This window comes from Adiantum capillus-veneris, chromosome 9 (assembly GCF_014529385.1).
Source record: "Adiantum capillus-veneris isolate H3 chromosome 9, ASM1452938v2, whole genome shotgun sequence".
Lineage (NCBI taxonomy): Eukaryota > Viridiplantae > Streptophyta > Polypodiopsida > Polypodiales > Pteridaceae > Adiantum > Adiantum capillus-veneris.
In genome coordinates, this window is record NC_140939.1 from 18,637,803 (window position 1) to 18,662,777 (window position 24,975).

At 43.6% G+C, this 24,975-nt stretch overlaps 1 protein-coding gene across 4 annotated transcripts in view; it reads left to right on the forward strand.

Annotated features, from left to right (window-relative positions):
- Positions 1-8,911: 8,911 nt before the first annotated feature.
- The window catches only part of ABO1 (IKI3 family protein), a 41,252-nt gene continuing 25,188 nt past the window's right edge, over positions 8,912-24,975 (forward strand). Inside the window, exons 1-2 of one of the 4 annotated variants that reach the window (XM_086519477.1) lie at positions 9,020-9,159; positions 9,228-9,562. Coding sequence is in view for 1 of the 4 variants with exons in the window: in XM_086519476.1 (XP_086375602.1) it covers positions 9,004-9,159 (156 nt within the window). In the remaining 3 variants the exon portion in view is untranslated. Of the gene's footprint in view, positions 9,160-9,223; positions 9,563-24,975 lie in introns of all 4 variants that reach the window. The other 3 variants (XM_086519478.1, XM_086519476.1, XM_086519479.1) reach the window with 3 other exon arrangements.

The following is a 24,975-nucleotide window of genomic DNA, read 5'->3' on the forward strand; positions in this document are numbered from 1 at the left end:
AAGTGCTACATGAATGCAAGACCCATGGTAGTGCACATTGCCTACCAAGCTTTGGGCATGATCAAATATCTACCAGAGGTGGAGTCCCAATTGGATCTCCTCCATAAGTCCAAGCACATTGTCAAAGCTATTGGAAGCACTTCAACAACATGGACCAAGAAAAAAACATGTGGATCAAGATCAAGAGTACCGACAACTAGCAGTGAAGCAACTGAATCAAACATTGAGCTACATGGGGAAAAAAAGAAAAAAGAAGACATACCATCTGAGTACCAGTCTATAGAAGAGGAGGAAGATGTGAGAATCCCTCTGACCAGGAAGAAACTACAGCAAGTAGAGAAAATTACCAAAACACAAGTGCAACAATCTATGGAAGAAGCTCAACTATGAGTAAGGGAGGAACAACTCAAGAAGAAAGAAGAGGAGCAAAAGAAAGCAGAGGAGACCAAACAAATTTCCTCTTTCTCTGAATGTGATGATGCAAAGTTAGATGCAAGGTTGGAGAAGCTCAAACAAGAAAGAAGACAATTGGCCAAAGTCGGCCTAAAGTTAGTAGTTGATTCCACCATACAAAGAATTTTAACGAGCTAAAGCGGAAAGCATAGGAGGAATCCAAAAGACAGAGAACAACATAATTAGATTCAATATTGGATTCTCATGGTAATCTACAGACATAACACAAAGAGACCATGCCAGGAAAGACAACTGCAACCAAGGAAGTAGAGGAAACATGGGAGGAAACCTATGCAAAACCACCTTCCCCGCTTCCTGCCAATATACTGGAAGAAGGACAAGGTTCTACCCTACCTCTCTCTCATATTTTTCCATTATGATCAATAGAACTGGAAATCTCAAGGAGAACAAGAAGCTCAAGACCGCCTGGATATAGAGCAACTACATCTTGAAGAGCAATGCTAGGCACAAGAAGAAGGTGCCAACACTCAAAAGACTCCTCCACAAATTGAAGGGCTTGCGGAGACCTCCCAAAGACAAGAAGACAAAGCGAGGAGAGATGTCCCCTCTCTGCAACCAACATATGAGATAGGGGCCATGAAGATTATAGAAAAGTTTGATCTCAAAGAAACCCTGGAAATGATAGAGCTGCAGTTTAACTGCCATAAGATGGTGACTCGCATTAGGATTGAAGCTGCAAAAATGATAGAGCTTAAAGAAACCTTGGAAATGATAGAGCTACAGTTTAACTGCCATAAGATGGTGACTTGCATTAGGATTGAAGCTAAGGAAGAAGCTAAAGCGTCCGCGGAACAAGCACACCAAGAGATAGCATCTCTGAATAAAGAACAAGTGAACAATCTGCATAGAGACAAATCTCTAGATAGATCTAGCAAAAGAAAAAACAAATGCGAAGAACATCTTCAAGGATCTAGAAAAGAAATTTGAGGCCAACAGTGAATTACAAGTGGAGCAATAAGCATTTGAAGAGGGGTTGGAAAGAGGAAAGAAAATATATTCAAAGCTTTGTGATTCCTATGATGTAGTCAAGCACGCTCCCTTAACCCTCTTGGCCAACCAAGATGCTGCTCCACCTGCCTCTACCTCACAACCCTCTACAACAAGCTCAAAGGAGATACAGCCACTCAAAGCAAAATTGGAGCAAGAAAAGCTGCAGAGACAGCTACTAATGGTGAGCATACTCACCATCAATGCACAAAAAGAGCAGCAAATCAAGGAGTTGCAAGAGCAGCTAGCCAAGGCCAAACTTGATTTGATGGCACAAGCCAAAATGCATGCAAAAGAGCTACAAGCTAAATCTATGGACTTGGATGGTAATTCACAAACACGGGTACATGTACCAATCACCCAAACACAATACATTGAGTTTGAAAGTGTTGATCAACCACCATTAGACCTACCTGACACTTCAACCCTTGGAGGCATGCAAGCTTTTGCAGAAGAAAGGCAATTAGTAAATGCATGCAAAAGAGCTACAAGCTAAATCTATGGACTTGGATGGTAATTCACAAACACGGGCACATGTACCAATCACCCAAACACAATACACTGAGTTTGAAAGTGTTGATCAACCACCATTAGACCTACCTGACACTTCAACCCTTGGAGGCATGCAAGCTTTTGCAAAAGAAAGGCAATTAGCAAACGCTAGAGACGAGCTCAAACAGTGGCTAGCCAACATGCCAGAAGGCATAACAAAGGAATATATACTATATGAGCTCCAAGTCTTGGAGTCCGTAGCCTTGCTAATGATCAAACCAAACGAGCAAATAAAGAATTTTGGCAATGAAATGCTAGCACTGCCACTCATGAAGCAAGAGGCCAACCTATGGAAAAAGAAGCTGCTACCAACATTGGAGCTCAATGCTCAAGCAAGTACGAAGGGGTTTTAGTCACCAAAGAGCAAGCGTTTCTCATCTTGGAGAGCCAACCTTTATGGAGAAATAAGTGGTTCAAAAAGCGGCTCCAAGATGAGATTATTTACAGAAATGCTCCCCATCACCTGTTGGTCGACGACCCAACCTATTTCCCCATACCAAGAAGGCGATCTTGGGAGACATATGTAATGTGGAAAAGCAGACCAATCGTGCTCAATTACCTTGTCATTGCCAAACCTTCACACAACCACAAGCCCACTGAAGCTTACATGCTACATACACTCAAGGCTACCATCAAATTGCTGAGAGATGTGCCTGATTTTACATGTCAGATGAAATGTAAGATAGCTCAATTACCCTGTCATTGCCAAACCTTCACACAACCACAAGCCCACTGAAGCTTACATGCTACATACACTCAAGGCTACCATCAAACTACTGAGAGATGTGCTTGATTTGACATGTCAGATGAAATGTAAGATAGAAAAATTGATTCTCACTTGTATTGAAGCCTTTGATGATATAGACAAATCAAGACACGCCTGAGAACTGTTCCTTGAAGGGATCAAAGGCATCAACTGGAACATGGAGACATAGGCACCCTCAAAGAATGTGATTATGGGTATGTACATCAAGATAATGTTCTTGCCCTTGCATTACGTGTGAGATGTTGAGGAGGCGTTCATGACAGGTTTCTTTGAGATAGATTCTACCATCTTCATCCCAGTGACAAAAGATCTGCGCAATACATTGCTTACCAGAGCATATTGTTAAACAACCCACTTAGAGATTTATCAGTCTAAGCAGGCATCATAGCTAGGGCAGGAAAGTTCAATAAAGTCATCGAGGCCTTGGAGAAGCAACAATCTGACTACTGAAGAAATTCTCCAACTTGCACGAGGACGTGCAACGGCTAGGAAAGGGGGAGTGTCTAGCTGATGCAGCTTACGGGCACCCTCCTTGTCAGACACACTATGCCAAGCCACATTTTTTATATATTGTATCTTATTTCTTCTGAGAAACCATGTATATGAGCCATTTATTTTGATCCAAAAGCTGTAAAACTCTGAGATGTAATATTTGATCATGTACTCAAAGCCAAAGTAGCTGATCGTTGGTCATTTTGAAATCCCTAGGTATACAAGTCAAAAGCCTTAGTTTGAACACATCATTGTTTTTGGAAAAGAAGAGCTTTTGTTGTATGATTGTCAAGAGACTACTCTGCACAAACTTATAATCCATTTTTCTCATGATTGGGCAATCCAAACTTGATTCCAAGAATTGCATTGTGATCTTTGTGTCTTGCTCTTTCATTTAAGTATAAGCATTTCAAGTTTTGTTGTGGTTTGTGACCACATTATTACGCGCATTTTAGGAACCCCATTTTTTTTGTAAATTTGTACATATGGGCATGATGCTGTGTGTCAAAAGGGTGTGTTGGATTTCTTTTTGTGGTCTTTTTAGCTTGCATTAGCAAGCACCTATAAGTGCAATGCAAGTCATTTTAGCGTAGTGTTAGCTGTCGGGTTGCCTTAGATGGCCGTAAGTGAGTTTTTTGAAGTGTCACTTGTATATAACTAAAACCCATGTAAAAACATAGAAAAATTCAATCAAATATAAAAAAATTCATGTTTTTGCTCGTTGTGCCTTCTTCATGTTTTTTCATGCAGTTTTTTGTGTAGTCGGGCCATGGCAGCTTGTTGTTCGCACCAATTTTGCACATAGAGGTGCATAGATTTAAAATTTGTGATCTTTAGAACTTTTGTTGTAGAAAATGCAGAGAACTTTTGAGGCTTGAAATCATCCCTTTGGGAGTTGTGGTTTGTGAGATACAGTCTATTTCCAACAGGGTACAAGATATGGAAGCCTGCATGCAGTTTTGTGTATGGTAGGTTGTGGAAGCTCTCTTGTTTGGTGGTGTATCTACACTTCAAAATTGTGGTTTTGAAGAGTTATTTGGTGAAGGTGGAAGCTCTATTCCTTAAGTGCATTGGTTGGCGTGTGTTGTAATCCATGCCATGGCAAGTGCTTCCTAGTTTCCATGGTGGTCTTTTGGGTGGGCGTGTGCTTATAAATTCCCAAGGGATCACTTGTCTTTGAGTTGTGGTTTTGCTGGGTTTTTTTTTATATCATTTGTGGTGCTGATCTTGTGTCTTGAGTGCTATTAGGAGACATTGCTATAGAGGTGCCCCTTGTAATATTTTCCCAACAACGTCTGTGAGTCTTATCTTGCTCTTCAAAAGGGCATCAACCACAAGAACTTGAGTTGTTCAATGTTTACTGAGGTAGGGTTTCACATGTCATGGATCATGGCTACTTTGTGAAACTTGCAAGGTTTTATGATTAAAAGGAAGGGATTGTGCATGTGTAGCATTGTCACATGTACAATCAAGAGACATGGGCTCCATTGTCACATTGTCACATGTGTAGCATTGTCACATGTAAAATCAAGAGACATGGGATCCATTGTTGTGTCACCCTTGAAAATAGAAAGAAATCCAAACGGTTCACTTCAAAGATCTACAATTTTCAAAGTGATGATGTGGCATGGCCAACTAAAGAGGGCATGTTTAAAGAGCCCAAAGTGACCATCTCTCTCTCTCTCTCTCCCCCCTCAGTTGTGTTTGAAGTGCTAAAGTTTTTTTAATTTTTTTAATTTTTTTATTTTCAATTGGCACGTGGTGCCTCTATGGTTATAATGGTATGAGAGCTTCAATCATTTGGTGTGTTGACAAGCAAATTGGTCCTTTTAGGACAAACAAAGATGGCGTTTCTTAATTCTATTGAGTACTTGTAGTTCCTCCTCCATGGACTTATGACATCCTTTCGAAGCATCTTCAACAAAAACTACCTGTTTTGCAGAGCTTCCAGCATTTCGTAAACTGCATGTTGCCACCACTGATGCCTCAGGGTTTCCCTCCCTCCTCTAACACTAGACAATATCATAACTTCTTCTTGACGTGGTTGATAGCCCACAAAAGCCTATATTCCTCTTACGGGATTATTTCGACACATGGCTGCACTGTCTGATTTCTCACCATCGGTGCCACCTCCTTTTCCACCATCTCCTCCACTGCCACGTAATTTTCATAATTGGAGCCCATACGCCTAGCCCTATTATCCACCTTTGGTATCTACATCGTCTCATCCTAAACACTTCAAGTATGGTTGATCTACAATAAATTTTTTCACTTTTTGTGGAGTGAAAGATTAGAAGAAATCACTGCAGTTGTTTCAACAATTTAACAATATCTTGTCAATGGGGGAGCTACACAAAAGAATCCAAAATCTCTCAAGTAGCTGCTTTTATCAAAGATAATGTCATTGGTGAAGTTCCATAGCCACAAAGCCTCAAGCTCCAAGGAATTGTCAAGCTTTCAAGAATATTTTTTCATGAAGTTACATGACCTCCTTATTTAAAGTATAGCTTCTGGTAGAATGAGGTAACTTAAAAATATTGGCCACTAAAAATATAAAAAACTACAATCAAAATATTCTAGAAATCTACCTCTAGGCTCACGGTCTCTTTTTTCAAAATGATAATCTTGGAGGAATAGTGTGTCATAAAATCTAATATCTGACCAACCTAAATGATTTTCTCACATTAAACTAATCACTTAATGTGGGAGAATAAACGGGAACAAGGGTTAAGATATAGATGTGCTTATAGATCTATTTCAGCATGGGGCCAATGGTAAAGGGATCCAAATGAGAAAAGGTCTATCAAAGAGCAAGGTTAACCAATGGAGCAAAAAACCTTAGGGTTGTTTTCATTAAAGCCTCCAAAGGTAAGTGTTAAAAGCCTTAAGACATAGTCTTTAAATTTTTACTCTTTAGTCACTAAGGTCCAAGCAGGCAAGGGGGCAGCTTGCTTAAGCTAGGGCTGTGCTTAAGCAGGGGGCCTGCCTGCTTACCAAGTTCAAAGTACTTGCTACTAATGAGGGGGCAAGCCCACAAAGGAGGGAGGTGGATAGTATGTGAGCACCTCACCAATGACCATAATCTCATGGGAGGAAAGGGGCCACATGTCAAGTGTAGAGACACATTGCTCAAGCAAATAGGGGCTGTGCTTAAGCAAGGGGGGTGCTAGCTTAGCCTCACAAGGGGAAAGAAGGACACTTGTCAAGAGGCTACACACCTTGTCCCAAAGGGAGCCAAGCTCTCATTGGCTAGAGGGCTACATGGCCCAATGAGCTTCAAAGGAAGCCTAGGAAAGGGGGTTGACCTAGCTCTCTCTCTCTCTCTCTCTCTCTCTCTCACTCATTTGAGCATCCCATGAGCTCTCTCACTCTCATTCTTCCCTTCACGCACTCTCGTGAAGCAAGGACTCCATCTCCTGCTCCAAGCTTGAGAAGTTGAGTGCCTACTACCACAAGCTCTGGGCTATGGAAGCAAATCCACATAAGAGAATGCTTATGCTTGCTTATCAATCTCTCTAATCTCCATTAACACTATGCTAAGCTATGCTACAAGATCTATGAGTGATTATGTGCAAGGGGTTATTGCTTTCTCATAGAGCTACTTCTACTTCTCTTTTCTTCCTCACTCCCTGCCAGCTCTCCTCACCTTTCATGGTGTTTGAGGTCTTGGGATTGAGGCTGGGTATTTTCCAAGTTCAAGCTAATCATGTTTATTGTTGCTATGCTAATACTTGGTGAGTGAAGCTTACCATCTTCATCTCATCAAGAAGGTCTCAAGGAACACAAACAGTTGTATTGTAAACAAGCCTTCCGTCATGGAAGAATCTATAATACAAATGCCTATTGGAGGGGGGACCGGCTCCAACTAATCCGGTCCTCTATTGGTGTTAATTTCTTTAAACTCTCACTCTCTTTTACAAGTATTGCTCATGCCATGTTAATGAAGTAATGTGTTAGTGTTGATCTCTCCATCCAAGCACTTTCTTTCTCACTATACATCTACACACAAAAGAATGCTCAAGGAAATGCTCAATATGTTATTCACTTTCCGCTCCAACTCAGGTTAAAAGGCTTATTCCATTACATAGTGTGAGTGCTACACTGTCTGATTGTCATCACCTCTTCAAGAATATTGTTTGTCCAAGTAAGTTGTTAGCAGGTCACCGCGACGAACATTGTAGCATAGCTATGGGGCACTAACATATTAATGTCAATACCCAGGGAAGTGACTTGGATGGGCCATGGAGACACTTTGAGGGTGTCAATCCTCAAGAAGTGAACCGAACAAGAACGCATCAACTCAACAAGTAAATCACCACTCCTAGATCAGAAAGTCTGCCTATGTCCTATCTCACCGCTCTAAGTCATCACGCTATTTCGATGACTAAACCGATTCAGATTGCCACGGAACTTTAAGTGAAGCTCTATTAGGTCTAAAGGGACAAGTCTACAAAGTCTGGTGACCATCTAACAAGGTACCAAATATACGATCCATCGTGTACCAGGTCACAAACACATCTTGATCCCTCTTGATCTAGTCTTTGCATTCACCATCATGCTATCCATGAGTCCTTTAATCACCATCCTTGTGGTTCTATCATGGTCTCTTCGCCTTGCATACCTTCTTTCACGTTGATCATGTCCACCGCGATCTCCATCATCGTGTTGATATTGCAATCTCCATCATCATTTCTTCAATGACGTCTACCATTGTGCCGACTGTTATGTTCACTTCTGCTACATCATCGGATGAGATCGATGATGAGCTTTGCTAACAATTTGTTAGATCAACCGGTGTTGGCTTCTAGCTGTGTGCAGACCTCGAAACAAGGGACAAGTACCTTAAAGCTTTCATCGCAGCAAGCGCATTTGGTCAGAAAAGCAAACCAAATACATTCATTCTTGGCTGTGAGATTTGGGTAGAAGGCCATTAATGGCCTAGATCATACCAAGCAACCACTTCTAGGCTCAAGAAACAAAAAGAACATCATTCAAGCAGCCACTTCTAGGCTCAAGAAACAAAAAGAACATCATTTGGAGGTACACAAACCAGGTGGAATTACACAAACCGCCACCATATTCATTGAGACACTATTATTGGCCTGCTAAAGGCCTTAGTATCATATGAGTGAAGGTCGTCCAATTCTTATTGTGAGACATGTGTCCCTCAAGTGAGCTTAAAAGTGTTCAAGAAAAAGGAACGTTGTCCCTTTCGAATGCTATTTCCAAAGTTGTATTCATTTTTAAACCTTATTTTTCTAATCAAAATTGTATTCACTTTTTTTGGGCATATTGAGAAAAGCTTTAAAGAACAGAAGATTAAAGAGTGCATTTATAGGAGTTGGATCCATGATATGAAGTATTAACTTATTGAAAAAATATTGTAATTTGTAAAGAGTCCTTTCATTTAAGGACTTCAATAAAAGCATTGATTTTTTGTTTTGTTTTGGTTTGTCAATGCGTCCTTTTATTTTCTTATTTTCATTGTACTTCTTTTTATTGTATTTTGTTATGAACCTATTATTTAAGTGGGATCCTTCCTAATATATAATCCATTTGTGATTATGTATGTATATTGGATAATACAATTTTATACTAAAACACAAAAGAAAATGCCATGTGATTGTAAGCATTACTCTCCTAACTTAGCTGTCTCGGCACCTTGTTATTCTCTTAGGCACCGAGAGAGAGTAGGCCTGTATATCACGTTCAGGCTGCTGCTGTCGGGAGAGATGAGGAATTTGAGGGTGGCGAGCGTGGAGAGCTGGCAGCTTGCGCTTTCAGCGCAGGAGACAGTGGTCCTTGCTGCGTTCGACGCAAGTCGCGATCAAATCGTCTTCGTGACATCATCGGCATCACTTATTTGCTACGGACGCCATAGCCACATGGTATTTCCTCTCCTCTCTTCAATTTTATCACCAAGTTACCATAGCTAACTTTGCACTCGGGTAGGTAGTTGCGGTAACTTTCAACTTTTGCCGGAAATCTGCAAAGAGTAGAGACACACCTCATGACTGTGTTAAGAGGGAAGCAAGTTCAGCTACAGAATGTGCAAGAATCTTCAAATGTGCAAGCATAGTGTATTTGTCTGTTTCAGCCCTTTCCCTTTGGTTATTAGTGTGAAAATGCACTTGACCATGTAAAAGACATCAGAATATGTCATCTTCATTGGATTGAACCACTTCATCTGATGCTTGAACCAAAGCTTTTTTGTCATGACAAGTCTCTATCAGATTCCAACAATTTTTCCTTCAAGAGATGGGACACAGTTTTGTGTGGCTACAGTCTTAGGTAACTTCCAATCATCTTTGTTTCTACACACACACACACCCATTTCTTTTGTATAATATTATATATATATATATATATATATATATATATATATATATATATATATATATATATATATATATATATATATATATATATATATATATTTATAATTATTTTGTTCTCGACACACCAGAGAGCCCACAAGGGGAGGTGCTTATCCCTTCCAAATATTAGCCATGTGTTCGAAAATAACACAAAACATATAGAAATGTTTTGCAAAGCAGCTATATAGGGGCCCCATCAGTCTCTATAGAAGGGCACTGCCACTCTCCAAGATTCCAATCCAATTGAACCTGTTGCCGCCCTGCCAAATCCACAACCTTCAAAGTGGTGCCTCCTTTGCCTTGAAAACAGGGTCAACACAAGAGCACCTTCCCAAAGAGCCCACCACTTGAATAGGTTGCAAACAAGGAGCTAGGTGCTGATCAAGAGCCACCTCACCCTGAAAAGCCAATTTGATGTGATTGACATGTTTGCTAGTCTTTCCAATGCCAACATGTCTGTCCATGTTGCACAACAATTTGGTGTCGAGAGTGAGGGTGAAAAATGCCCACCAGCCCTGATGAGAGGGTAAAATAGTATGTCCCTCCATGAGGCCATGCCAGCCAGCAGGAATAGCGGCATGGATCTCTCTCATACACACAACAACCCCTCTACAGATTCCATAGGTCAGGGTAGTTAGGTACTGTCACGTGACACATCCCAACCCTATGTGTCCGTGAACAAGCTGCACCATAGCAGGGTTTCCGTCAAGTCCAGTCAAGTTAGATTAGAAGTGATCTGGCACTTTTGTGAGTCTATTCGTAGACCGTGCATGCCAAGTCACTCAGTGTAGATGCATATCCTCTGGTTGCACCTTGCATAAGCATAAGCATTTCCATCAGATTCCATCAGAGTCAGTTTGGGGATTTTCTAGATGACTTTATCCCATTTTTCCCTATTTTTGACATTTTTCACTTATTTATTAAGTGACTTTTGTTGGGTACTCAATAGGGCAAATTGGGTAAGTTAATTTATAAGCAAACCCAAGTTAGCACAAATTGGCAGATGAGCCAAGGAGCATAGCAGGCTACCAAGCGACAGGTGTTCCCTCCCTCTCTCAGCAAGACCCTCTCCAAGCTTCTTGGTGAGGCCCATTCCCCCGCATCCTCAGCCCATTAGTGTCGCCATATCCTCTGGCATTGCCTAGCGTTTTCCCTCCTTGAAGCTATCGCCAAGCAACTAGAAGAATTTAGCGTTTTCTTCATCAAGTCACTAACGCCAGATCTGCAGCAAATCAGCCTTTATAAACGCAAGGGAAACCTCAGCCAAGGCAGCGTTTCCATCAAGCAATTGCAGTAGAACACCCAAGCCGGGTAAGGGTAATTAGACACTTGCAAAACAGTCAATTTTCAGCAGTAAGAACTTTGCTGTGGCAGCGTTTTATCAGCCAAGCTTATCCCCCAAAAACGCAGCCTAAGGGAACCCTAAACCTAGCCCTTTTTCAGCAGTCAGTTTCAGCCATTAACCCGCCAGAAAACAGTCTATTTTCAGCCATGAAAACAGTCCAATTTCAGCCCGAAACAGTCCAAGAAATTCAGCGTATCAAAGATCCACAGTTTCAGCCAAGTCGTCGTCGTCATCATCGTCGTCGCCATCGGCATAGTCCCATTGCATCAGTCTATTGCATTTGCATTGTACTCTTTCGTGCAATCAAGTAGACCACTCTCGCCGACGAGAGTGGGGCCTTCGGAGGAGGGTTTTACAACCTCTCAGTGTCGTAACTCTCTCGCCTTCTCTCAGTCTCATTCACTTGCACGCACAAGATCCACTCACTTTGTTCGTGATCACAGCACTCTCTATAAAGACGGAAAGCTCTCTCTTTCCCTAAGGACTAAAAGGAACCTTGAGCAGTAAAGATCACTAATCTTGAGAAAATACAACATTCATTCCGTTGCACCTTACATTGGGACACTTTACTTCACTTGAAAGAACTGAACTAACTGAAAGAAAGAGAGACGATGAGAGAGAGAAAAGAGACGACACAAGGATGTCGGGTCCCAACCCTCAAGGGCTCCCTTGCTCTGTTGCCAGAGCAAGTACTTTCTTTATTCTTGCACAATGCTGCTACAATGACTAAATGCTGAGATGCTGATGCTAATGGGTACTGACACTACTGATGCTGGGTACTGGGTACTACGGTACTGAAGGGGTATTGAGGTTCTATGTCGAAGACGATGATGTCGACGACGGGTATTGCGGGTTCTATGTCGAAGACGGGGAGGTCGACGAGGTCTATGTCGAAGATGATGAAGTCGACGACGAGGTACTAAGGGTCTTTGTTGATGACAATGAAGTCGACGACGTTACTGTGTCGATGATGACGGCGTCAAGGCTGAAAACTGAAAACGCCAGGCTGATCTGGGCCTTCTTCTTCTTGAGAAAACGCTAGGGCTCCTGCTGAGGTGTTGCTTGACTGCTGGGTGCCTGCCTCCTTGTGTCCCTGCTTCTTCTCTCTCTCGTCGTCTCTCTTTCTTTCAGTTAGTTCTCTTCCGCTGCACCTGACAGGTACCGTAGATTAGGTACGGGTATGATACACGTATTGCTTGTAACTTGTGGATAAGATACAGAATACACAGTGCATTAAAAAAGATATTTTACATCTAGCTAGCATTTATGGTCAAAGACAAAAGTGCACTTAAAGTTTAAACTACATGCATATGAGATATATTTCAAGATAATGGTGCTTTTAAAAGTGTAAATTATGGCTCTACTACCACAACTTTTGTAAAAATAATCGATTTCATGTGTGAAAAACGGATTGGTAGAACAAGTGTTGTCACGTGCGCACTTCACTTGCATTACGTGGACATGGTCTGCCACAATCTACCATGATCCAGTAGCTTAGGACTGAGCCCGACTTTTGTGAGCCTCTAGCAGGACGTGCATTTCAGGCCGGTCATAGTTGCATACTGCCACGTGACACATCTCAACCCTATGTGTCCGTGGACAAGCTACACCATAGCAGGGTTCCCGTCAGTTCAGTCAGTTTAGATTAGCAGTGATCTGGCACTTTTGTGAGTCTATTCGTAGACCGTGCATGCCCAGTCACTTAGCATAGATGCATATCCTTCGGTTGCACACAGCATGATCATCGGAATTTCCATCAGAATCCATTAGCATCAGTTAAGAGAATTTTCCAGTGCATTTAGCCTATTTTCCTATTTATTGGTATTTTCACTTATTATTTTTAAGTGACTTTCCAACAAAAGTAGGTAGGGCAATTTTGCTAAGTTTCTATATAAGCAAACCCAAGTTAGCCCTAAATGGCAGAAGAGGCAGCATGAGCACCTTGCTCAACAGGCAACTTCTCAGCAAGACCAACCCCCGCGACTACTCTGGCGTTTTCTCCACAGAAGACCTAGCGTTTTTGCATCAGATCAGCCTTGGCGATTTGTGCACAGCAGATCAGCCCCGGCGTCATCACGACACAACAGATCAGCCTAGCGTTTTTGCATTTGCAGAACCCCGGCGACAGAAGGACCAATTTCAGCCCCTGGCGTTTTTGGATTTCAGCAGCAAATTAAGACCGACAATATTCACCTAAAGTGTAGCAGATTCAGCCCGTAAAGACCATCAATTTTCAGCCCTAAGAAACCTCATTTTTCAGCCATGAAAACGCAGCCAAAACAGTCATTTTCAGCCACCGAAACAGTCCCGAAATTCAGCGATTAGAAGATCTCAGATTTCAGCCATCGTCGTCGTCGTCACCGTCGTCGTCATCGGCATAGACCAAGTTGCATAGTCCATTGCATACGCATTGTACACCTTTGTGCAATCAAAGAATAAACCACTCTCACCGATGAGAGTGGGGCCTTCGGAGGAGGGTTTTACAACCTCTCGGTGTCGTATCTCTTCTCTCTCCTTCTCTCAGTCTCATTCACTTGCACGCACAATATCCACTCACTTTGTTCGTGATCACAGCATTCTCCATAAGACGGAAAGCTCTCTCTTTCCGTAAGAACTAAAAGGAACCTTGAGCAATAAAGATCACTAATCTTGAGAAAATACAACATTCATTCCGTTGCACCTTACATTGGTATCAGAGCTTTGGAAGTGTTCTGCATTACTCAAGGAAAGAACCACAAGAACCACAAGAATTTTTTTTGCTTGTTGCAATCGCACGAACCCAAGTTTACTTGGGCGTGGCGATTCCTAATCGTGTTTTGTTGAAGAGTGATAGGAATCCCAAGAAAGAAGGGCTTGTCCAGCCTCCCCTTGTATCTCTTTTCACTCATTGAGAGCGGACCGTGCACTTAGCGGCCGGCCAATCGACGTGAGGTGGGAAAAAGCAACCTTGGTGTGAGCGCAAGGCCGCCAAGGGGTGCGCCCGCAGAAAAGGGTAGAACTTGGGTGAAGAGAAGATCCTTCTCCAACGCGATTTGCAAGCGAAAGAAAACCTCAAGAACCCAAGACTTGCAAGAACCCAAGTTCCTCGTGAACTTAAGAACCCAAGACCCCAAGACCCACAAGAACCCATGACTTCAGAATGGTTATCACTCGAAGCGGAATGGATACTTCGCTTGGAAGTGATGAGCATGAGAGAGGCGAAGAAGAATTTTCCCCACCAGGAGGTTTTTCTGACCCTTCCCCATCTACGACACCGATTGCACTAACTCCCATGGAGGCTTTCGACAAGAGGATGATTGACAAGAAGTTAGAAGACAAAGCAAGAGATGCCAAACGAAAAGCAGAAATAGAGCGTGACCATGAAGAAAAGATGGTAGCCATAGAGCGTCAGTACCAAGAAAGAATGACAACCATAGCGCGTAAGAGCGAGCAAGCACGCTTGGAAGCCAAAGCAAGAGAAGGAGAAATGGATCGCAGACACGCAAAAGACAAAGTAGAAAGAAAAGCAATACAAGAACAGAGCGACCGACAAAACACGGAGTTTTGGCGACTCTATTCTCAAGTTCAGGCACAGATGCAAGAGATTTGGGGAAAGGAGACTATCTCAGTCTCTTCTTCTCCCAAGCATGACACACAGGATTTGCATGATTGTGTGAAGCATGATGATGATTTGATTGACCATGATAAGCATGATGATTTGGATGACAAAGATAAGCATGATGATTTGGATGACAAAGATAAGCATGATGATTTGAATGATATTGCTAAGCATGATGATTTGGATGTCAATGATGAGCATGATGATTTGCATGATCAAGATGTGATTTCTCACAAGCATGATGAGTTGCATGAAGAAGATGTGATTGTTCACAAGGATGATGTGTTAGTTGATGCTTTTTCTAGCGAAGCTAACCTCGCTGTAGATTCGATCAATCACCAAGACTCGATCTTGGCTTTCGAGTCAAGGTCCACAGATACCCCACAAGACGATTCGATCATTCAAGAAGAAGCGATCTTGGCCCTCGAGCCTTGGTCCAAGGAACCATCACAGGAAGTATTATGTGTTCGCATGATTGATACGCACGCATTGTTCGAGTGTTTCATTCGTGACGGTTCCTGTATTTTAGTCAGCATCGTTATGTGATCCCCTTTCCTAGGCATGACATATTGTATGTTGAGCACGTTTCTCTCATGGAAACGGGTTGTAACTCCGTCTCTATGTTCATCTACATTGCATACACAGTCTTTAGAGAAGACAAGATTTTTTTCCTTCACTATACATGGAATTGGTTTTGTGTTGGAGATTGTTTCAGGAATTTTCAGCCATGGAGATTCTTGAAGACGACAGAAGCAGGACTCTAGACGAAGTTGAAGCAAGAAAGGAGATTCAGAAGACTTTGTGTCGCTTTCGGCGCCGCCCAAAGAAGCAAGCGTTGCAGACCTTTATGAAGTTCAAGTACCGCATGACCCACACATCAGAGTGGGCCGGCGAAGAGTCCCTTCCAGGATTCCGGATGCTGTTGGCGATCTCCCTCGACGCCATACAGTTCGGTACCATTACCTCATTCTGAAAAGGAGGGGATGTCACGTGACACATCCCAACCCTATGTGTCCGTGGACAAGCTACACCATAGCAGGGTTCCCGTCAGTTCAGTCAGTTTAGATTAGCAGTGATCTGGCACTTTTGTGAGTCTATTCGTAGACCGTGCATGCCCAGTCACTTAGCATAAATGCATATCCTCCGGTTGCACACAGCATGATCATCGGAATTCCCATCAGAATCCATTAGCATCAGTTAAGGGAATTTTCCAGTGCATTTAGCCTATTTTCCTATTTATTGGTATTTTCACTTATTATTTTTAAGTGATTTTCCAACAAAAGTAGGTAGGGCAATTTTACTAAGTTTCTATATAAGCAAACCCAAGTTAGCCCTAAATGGCAGAAGAGGCAGCAAGAGCACCTTGCTCAACAGGCAACTTCTCAGCAAGACCAACCCCCGCGACTACTCTGGCGTTTTCTCCACAGAAGACCTAGCGTTTTTGCATCAGATCAGCCTTGGCGATTTGTGCACAGCAGATCAGCCCCGGCGTCATCACGACACAACAGATCAGCCTAGCGTTTTTGCATTTGTAGAACCCCGGCGACAAAAGGACCAATTTCAGCCCCTGGCGTTTTTGGATTTCAGCAGCAAATTAAGACCGACAATATTCACCTAAAGTGTAGCAGATTCAGCCCGTAAAGACCATCAGTTTTCAGCCCTAAGAAACCTCATTTTTCAGCCAAGAAAACGCAGCCAAAACAGTCATTTTCAGCCACCGAAACAGTCCCGAAATTCAGCGATTAGAAGATCTCAGATTTCAGCCATCGTCGTCGTCGTCATCGGCATAGACCAAGTTGCATAGTCCATTGCATACGCATTGTACACCTTTGTGCAATCAAAGAATAGACCACTCTCACCGACGAGAGTGGGGCCTTCGGAGGAGGTTTTTACAACCTCTCGGTGTCGTATCTCTTCTCTCTCCTTCTCTTAGTCTCATTCACTTGCACGCACAATATCCACTCATTTTGTTCGTGATCACAGCATTCTCCATAAGACGGAAAGCTCTCTCTTTCCGTAAGAACTAAAAGGAACCTTGAGCAATAAAGATCACTAATCTTGAGAAAATACAACATTCATTCCGCTGCACCTTACACATACCCTCTCTTGCACAGGACAACATTTCATCATGTAGGCATTTTACCGCGTGAACCACCTCTTTTAGGTCATTTATTAATCAATGACTTTTCATTTACCCTAGTTGGAATGTAGGTAGGGCAAATGGCTAAGGGAACTATAAAAAAAACCCATTGGACGCTCGGTAGAAGGAGAGGAATGCAGAGACACAAGGAGGTAGGCATCCGGTCAGCAACACCTCAGCATCAGAAGACCATTGTTTTCAGTCCATAAAACCAACATTTTCAGATCAGCCCTGAACCTCGCCGTATTGCACCCTTCCCACTTGGAGATCTTCGCCGCATTGACCATCAGCACCCAGATCAGCCTAGCGTTTTTGGTTTCAGCCCAAAGCAGCCAGCGCTTTGCAGATTCAGCCCAGATCAGCCAGGGTTTTTGCATTTCAGCTTTGCATGCATTAGCGGCTGCAGATCCTTTCCGTAGTACCGCTGTAGTTGCAGATCTCTAGCAGAAGTACCTAGCATTTTCAGATTTCAACCTTGACATCATCGTCGTCATCGTCAACATCATTGTCATCGTCGTTGTCGTCGTTGACATCATCGTCATCATGTACCACAACATCAGTACCCATTAGCATCAGCATCTCAACATCCAATCATTGTATGAGCATTTATGCAAGAATAAAGAAAGTACTTGCTCTGGCAACAGAGCAAGGGGACCCTTGAGGGTTGGGACCGGACATCCGTGTGTCATCTCTTTCCTCTCTCTTGTCTCTCTTTCTTTCAGTTCAGTTCAGTCTTTCTAGTGAAGTAAAGTGTCCCTTGCTTTTGTGCGTACTAGATCCGAGCTAAATCCATAAACACTTCCGTTGCACCTGCCATTGGTATCAGAGCTGTGTGTGTACTTCGGCTTCGCGAATTCAAGGGAAGAACCACCAAGAACCCCAAGAACCATCAAGAACCCAAGCAGAACCAAGAACCCAAAGAACCTCTCCTAGTTTTTTTTCCTGAAGAATCTTTGAGTCTCGACCATAGACTTACTAGAACCCATCTTCATTCCGATGTCTTTGAAGGAAGATCGACATCGGATACACGAGAACCGAGATCTTGAGTACCAAGACCTACTTGCCTCTTATGCAGTTATGGAAGGAGTTGGAGACAGGATCCCTAGCCTCTTCTGCATTCGCGTTTGCATGTAGCGTGCATCCACTTCCGTCGACAAGAAACCCTTGGAAATACCTCCGAGCACCTCGCAATGTTTTCACGACAAGGCCATTCGAGTGAAAGTACTTGCTCGCAAGGCAGAGTCAGCACAAGACTGGTATTCTGCTCGCAAGGCAGAGTCGTCGTCGTCAAGTACCACAACATCAGTACCCATTACCGTCCGGGCGCCACTAGAACTGCCTCCGCCAGTGGCCCCATCCTATCAGGCGTAATCTCGAATCGAGTCACCAATTCAGGTGAAATGAAGTTGGCCTTGGCTCCTCCATCAAAGAAGATGAGGGCTTCCTGATCTTTTACTTTGTCCCATGCGCAACAAAGCTCCGTACTTTCTTCCCTTTGGCTTGGGTTGGTTCCCATGCAATCGGGTACCAGTCTTGCTTTCATCTTGCCTTTTTTGCCACGTTCTTCCGTTGTTCTAGAACTCTCAGGCTTGTCTTCCGTCTGTCCTCGTTGTGCCTTTTTGGGGCACATTGCGGAGATGTGTCCTTGTTCCCCGCAACCAAAACACTTCCCCTCTTTGAGATAGTCGGCTCTCTGCTCCGCAGTCAAATGGGGTTGTGCATGCTTCTTTTTCTGGGAGGAGTTCTTCTTTCTATTGTCGTTTGTTGAGGTCTGTTTGGTCCTCTGAGTCAAAACTTCGTCAGTGGGGTAGGTCAAGTTACCCGAATGTATCGAGAATCCCGGCTTAGCATGTCCTATCAGTATGGACTCAGACTTTTGTTCAAGGTAGTAATCTCGGATCTGTGTAGAAAGTCCGCAGCGAAACCGCTCAATTTGTTCTTTGAAAGTGACCTTCTTAAACAAGGAGGTCGGTAGAAAGGAATCCCAAAACCTTTCACAATAGGCATCCAAAGTGTCACCCTTGGTCATACGAAGATGGTTCCAAGCGGTTCTCACATCTCGTTCATACTCTTGGATCAACCAAGAAGAAATAAGAGCCGTTTGAATTTCAACCACTTGGTCGGAGCTTCTTTCCTCAAAAGAAGAGTGGACCACCATGTTCGTGCATTTCCCTTTAAAATCGATGGTGCCATCCTGATCTTGGAGTGCTCTGAGTATTGCCCTCCGAAGAAGGCTATATCAAACTGCTGAATGAAAGCCAACCTTCAGAGCATCTCAGAATCCAGAAAAGGATTCAAATCTCACTGACTATCCACCCTCTTTAAATTCCTTTGTCTTCTTGTTCTTATCTTCGAGAAAATCATACTGGTTGGCTTTGTAAAAGTGTTTCTTCTTTGCATAAAACATGTGATCGGAGTCCAAACTGTCAGAGGATGATTCCTTTGTAAACTATCAGAAACTGGTCGGAATCTGATCTTCTTTGCCTTTTTTGTCACGTGACAGGGTTGCACACCAAGGACACATAGGGTTGGATGCATATCCTCTGGTTGCACACAGCATGATCATCAGTATTCCCTTCAGAATCCATCAGGGGAATTTTCCAGTGCATTTAGCCTATTTTCCTTATTTTTGGTATTTTTACTTATTATTTTTAAGTGACTTTCCAACAAAAGCAGGTAGGTCAATTTTGCTAAGTTAATATATAAGCAAACCCAATTTAGCACTTTCTGGCAGAAGAGGCAGCAGGAGCTTCCTGCTCAACAGGCACCTTCTTAGCAAGAACCCCATCAGAACCCTGGCGTTTGTAGATTCCCTTCATCGCCAGACATTTCCCTCACTTGGGGTTTTCAGCCCTTCTTGATCGCCATCAACAGTTAGCCCTAGCGTTTCGAGTTTGGCATCGCCACAGATACCTACACCCTAGCGTTTTTGACATCATTGGCCTCTCCACCAAGCTGGCATTTTTCAGCTGTGCATGCATCGCCATCACCCCCAGAACCTCAACATTTCACTAACGCTACCAGGCAGTCCCAGCGTTTTTGGTTTTCAGCCTCAATCGCATCAGATGGTCAGCGTTTTCAGCCCTATTGGACAGCAGCAGATTCAGCCCTAGTTGGTTGCAGAAGATCCCCATTTTCAGCCATCGAAAACAGTCATTTTCAGCCACCGAAACAGCCCCGAAATTCAGCAGATAGAAGACTACAGATTTCAGCCCTAAAGTCGTCGTCGTCATCCCCGTCGTCGTCACCGACATAGTCCCAGGTTGCATCAGTCCATTGCATCGTCATTGTACCACTTTGTGCAATCAATAAGTAGACCATTCTCACCAACGAGAGTGGGGCCTTCGGAGGAGGGTTTTACAACGTCTTTGGTGTCGTATCTCTCTTCTCTCTATCTCTCAGTCTCATACACTTGCACGCACAGTGTCCATTCACTTTGTTTGTGATCATAGCATTCTCTCATTAAGAACGGAAGGCTCTACCTTCCATAAGAACAAATGAACCTTGAGCACAGTTCGGAGCACTCATCCTGAGCAAAGCGCAAACATTCATTCCGCTGCACCTAACATTGGTATCAGAGCTTTGGCAGTGTTCTGTATCACTCAAGGAAAGAACCACAAGATTTTTTTTTTGCTTGTTGAGCTCGCACGAACCCAAGTTCTCTTGGGCGTGTCGATTCCTAATCGTGTTTTGTTGAAGAGTGACAGGAATCCCAAGAAAGAAGGGCTTGTCCAGCCTCCCCTTGTGTCTCTTTTCACTCATTGAGAGCGGACTGTGCACTTAGCGGCCGGCCAATCGACGTGAGGTGGGAAAAAGCAACCTTGGTGTGAACGCAAGGCCGCCAAGGGGTGCGCCCACGGAAAAGAGTAGAACTCGGGTGAAGAGAAGATCCTTCTCAAACGCGGTTTGCAAGCAAAAGAAAACCTCAAGAACCTCAAGAACCCAAGAACCAAGACCCCCAAGAACCCAAGTTCCTCGTGAACTTAAGAACCCAAGACCACAAGAACCCACGACTTCAGAATGGTCATCACTCAAAGCGGAATGGATACTTCGTTTGGAGGTGATGAGCATGAGAGAGGCGAAGAAGAATTTTCCCCACCTGGAGGTTTTTCTGACCCTTCCCCGTCTACGTCAAGGATTGCACTAACTCCTATGGAGGCTTTGGAGCAATTGTTTCTGAAACAGAATTTAGAACGCGAAGCAAGAGATGCAGATAGAATGGCAAAAATGAAACGCAGACACGTAGAAGACAAAGCAGAAAGAGAAGCCGAAAGAAAGGCAAGACAAGAACGACGCGATCGACACATACAAGAGTTCTTGCGACTCTTGTCTCCCTTGCCGACATAGACGCAAGAGATTCAGGAGACGGAGACTCTCTCAGTCTCTTCTTCTCCAAAGCATGACACTCAGGATTTGCATGATTGTGAAAAGCATGATGATTTGATTGACAATGATCAGCATGATGATTTGATTGATAATGATAAGCATGATGATTTGCATGATCAAGATGTGATTTCTCACAAGCATGATGAGTTACATGAAGAAGATGTGATTGTTCACAAGGATGAGTTAGTGGATGCTTTTTCTAGCGAAGCTAACCTCGTTGTAGATTCGATCAATCACGATTTCAAGTCGAGGTCCAAAGAATCCCCACAGGACGATTAGATCTTTCAGGAAGAACCGATCTTGGCTCTCGAGCCTAGGTCCAAAGAACCCTCGTAGGAAGTATTATGTGCTCGCATGATTAATACGCACGCATTGTTCGAATGTTTCATTTGTGATCGTTTCCTGTATTTTAGTCAGCATCGTTATGTGATCCCTTTTCCTAGGCATGACATATTGTATGTTGAGCACGTTTCTCTCATGGATGAGCACGAATGTATGCGGGTTTTTCATGAAAAGCTGAAAAGTATGTATGTAAGGAAGTCACATTCCATGTCTCTTCCTTGGCATGACACAGTTTCCGAACGAGCACATGAAAGTATGAGCACCAAGCATGGGCATTTCTGTTGTGAATTGCCACAGTTGATTGCTTTAGATCAAAAGAGAAAGATTCGATCTTATTGTTTGCGTGCGTGTGGTGAACGGTTTGGCACTCCGTCTCTTTGTTCATCTACATTGCATGCATAGTCTTTGAGGAGACAAGTTTTTTTCGACTCACTTTACATGGAATAGGTATGTTCATGGTTTTGTGTTAAAAATGGTTTCATGTATTTTCAGCCATGGAAATTCTTGAAGAAAAAAGAAGCATGGCTTAAGATGAAGTGGAAGCAATGAAGGAGCCACAGAAGACTGTGTGTTGCTTTTGGCGCGGCCCAAAGAAGCAAGCGTTGCAGACCTTTATGAAGTTCAAGTACCGCACGACCCACACATCAGAGTGGGCCAGCGAAGAGTCCCTTCCAGGATTCTGGATGCTATTGGCGATCTCCCTCGACGCCATACAGTTCGGTACCAGTACCTCACTTTGAAAAGGAGGGGATGTCACGTGACACATCCAACCCTATGTGTCCGTGGACAAGCTACAGCATAACAGGGTTCAGTCAGTCCAGTCAGTCTAGATTAGAACTGATCTGGCACTTTTGTGAGCCTATTCGTAGACCGTGCATGCCCAGTCACTTAGTGTAGATGCATATCCTCTGGTTGCACACAGCACGATCATCAGTATTCCCTTCAGAATCCATCAGATTCCATCAGGGGAATTTTCCAGTGCATTTAGCCTATTTTTCCTATTTTTGGTATTTTTCACTTATTATTTTTAAGTGACTTTCCAACAAAAGTAGGTAGGGCAATTTTGCTAAGTTAATATATAAGCAAATCCAAGTTAGCACTTTCTGGCAGAAGAGGTAGCAGGAGCTTCTCGCTCAACAGGCACCTTGTCAGCAAGAACCCCATCAGAACCCTGGCGTTTGCAGATTCCCTTCATCGCCAGACTTTTCCCTCACTTGGCGTTTTCAGCCCTTCTTGATCGCCATCAACAGTTAGCCCTAGCTTTTCCAGTTTGGCATTGCCACATATACCTACACCCTAGCGTTTTTGACATCATTGGCCTCTCCACCAAGCTGGCATTTTTCAGTGTCACGTGACACATCCCAACCCTATGTGTCCATGGACAAGCTACACCACAACAAGGTTCAGTCAGTTCAGTCAAGTCTAGATTAGCAGTGATTTGGCACTTTTGTGAGTCTATTCGTAGACCATGCATGCCCAGTCACTTAGCATAGATGCATATCCTGCGGTTGCACACAACATGATCATCGGAATTCCCATCAGAATCCATTCGCATCAGTTAGGGGAATTTTCCAGTGCATTTAGCCTATTTTTTCCTATTTATTGGTTATTTTCACTTATTATTTTTAAGTGACTTTCCAACAAAAGTAGGTAGGGCAATTTTGCTAAGTTAATATATAAGCAAACCCAAGTTAGCACTTTTTGGCAGAAGAGGCAGCAGGAGCTTTCAGCTCAACATGCAACTTCTCAGCAGTACCCCTCCTCATGACCCCTAGCGTTTTCAGCCCTAGGCCATCCACTTCCCTTGGCGTTTTTGCCCATCTGCAACAGCCCCTGCCATCAGCGTTTTGGTCGCTAGCAGAGCATAAGAGCCAGCGTTTGTACAGCAGATATCAGCCATCTCAGCGTTTTTGGATTGCAGATGCAGATCAGCCTAGCGTTTTTGGCTAGCAGCAGGACCCATCAGTGTTTTTGATTCTCAGCCTTACTGCAGCAGATACACACAGTTTTCAGCCCTTAGCAAAGTAGCAAATCAGCCCCAGCTTGGTTGCAGAAGTTCCCTCATCTTTGACCCAAGAAAACGCAACCAAAACAGTCATTTTCAGCCACCGAAACAGTCCCGAAAATCAGCAGTTAGCGGACCACAGATTTCAACCACCAAGTCGTCGTCGTCATCGGCATAGTCCCATTGCATCAGTCCATTGCATACGCATTGTACACCTTTGTGCAATCAAAGTAGACCACTCTCGTCGACGAGAGTGGGGCCTTTTTAGGAGGGTTTTACAACCTCTCGGGTGTCGTATCTCTTCTCTCTCCTTCTCTCAGTCTCATTCACTATCACGCACAATATCCACTCACTTAATTCGTGATCATAGCACTCTCCACAAGACGAAAAGCTCTCTCTTTCCCTAAGAACTAAAAGGAACCTTCAGCAATAAAGATCACTAATCTTGAGAAAATACAACATTCATTCCGCTGCACCTTACATTGGTATAGAGCTTTGGAAGTGTTCTGCATTACTCAAGGAAAGAACCACAAGAACCACATTATTTTTTTTTGCTTGTTGCGGTCGCGCGAATCTAAGTTTACTTGGGCGTGGTGATTCCTAATCGTGTTTTGTTGAAGAGTGACAGGAATCCCAAGAAAGAAGGGCTTGTCCAGCCTCCCCTTGTGTCTGTTTTCACTCATTGAGAGCAGACCGTGCACTTAGCGGCCGGCCAATCGACGTGAGGTGAGAAAAAGCAACCTTGGTGTGAGCGCAAGGCCGCCAAGGGGTGCGCCCGCAGAAAGGAGTAGAACTCGGGTGAAGAGAAGATCCTGCTCAACGCGATTTGCAAGCGGAAGAAAACCTCAAGAACCCCAAGAACCCAAGACCCTCAAGAACCTCAAGAACCCAAGATTCTCACGAATCAAGGACCTCAAGATCCTCAAGAACCCAAGTTCCTCGCGAGCTTAAGACCCCAAGATTATAGTGCATGGTCGTCACTCGAAGCGGAATGGATACTTCACATACAGGTGATGAGCATGAGAGAGGCGACGAAGACTCGTCCCCACCCGGAGATGATTTTTTCAATCCTCCTCCTTCGCCATCTACGCCACCAAGTGCTATGGAGGCAATGGTCAAGTTAATGATGGCCATGATGGATAGACAAGAAGCAACTCGCCTTGCTCAAGACCGTGAGCGCCTGCTCAGGAACGTGAGCGCCTTGCTCATGAACGTGAGCGCGATGAAAGAAACGCAAGACTTGTCGCACAACAAGAAGAAAATCGACTTGCTCTTGAACGCGAGCGCGATGAACGAAATGAACGAAAAGCAGAAAAGGACGCCGAGCGTGAAGCTCAAAGAGAGATTCGTTCTCAAGAATTTATTGCCCAAGTCCTAGCCTCGAAGACCAAACCACCCAAAGATCGTGGGAGTTCGTCAAGTGGCGCAAGCCACAACGCGGATTCCAACCATCCAGTTACAGAAAAGTTGACTTTCAGTAAGTATGACGGTAAGATGGATGCTACAGTTAT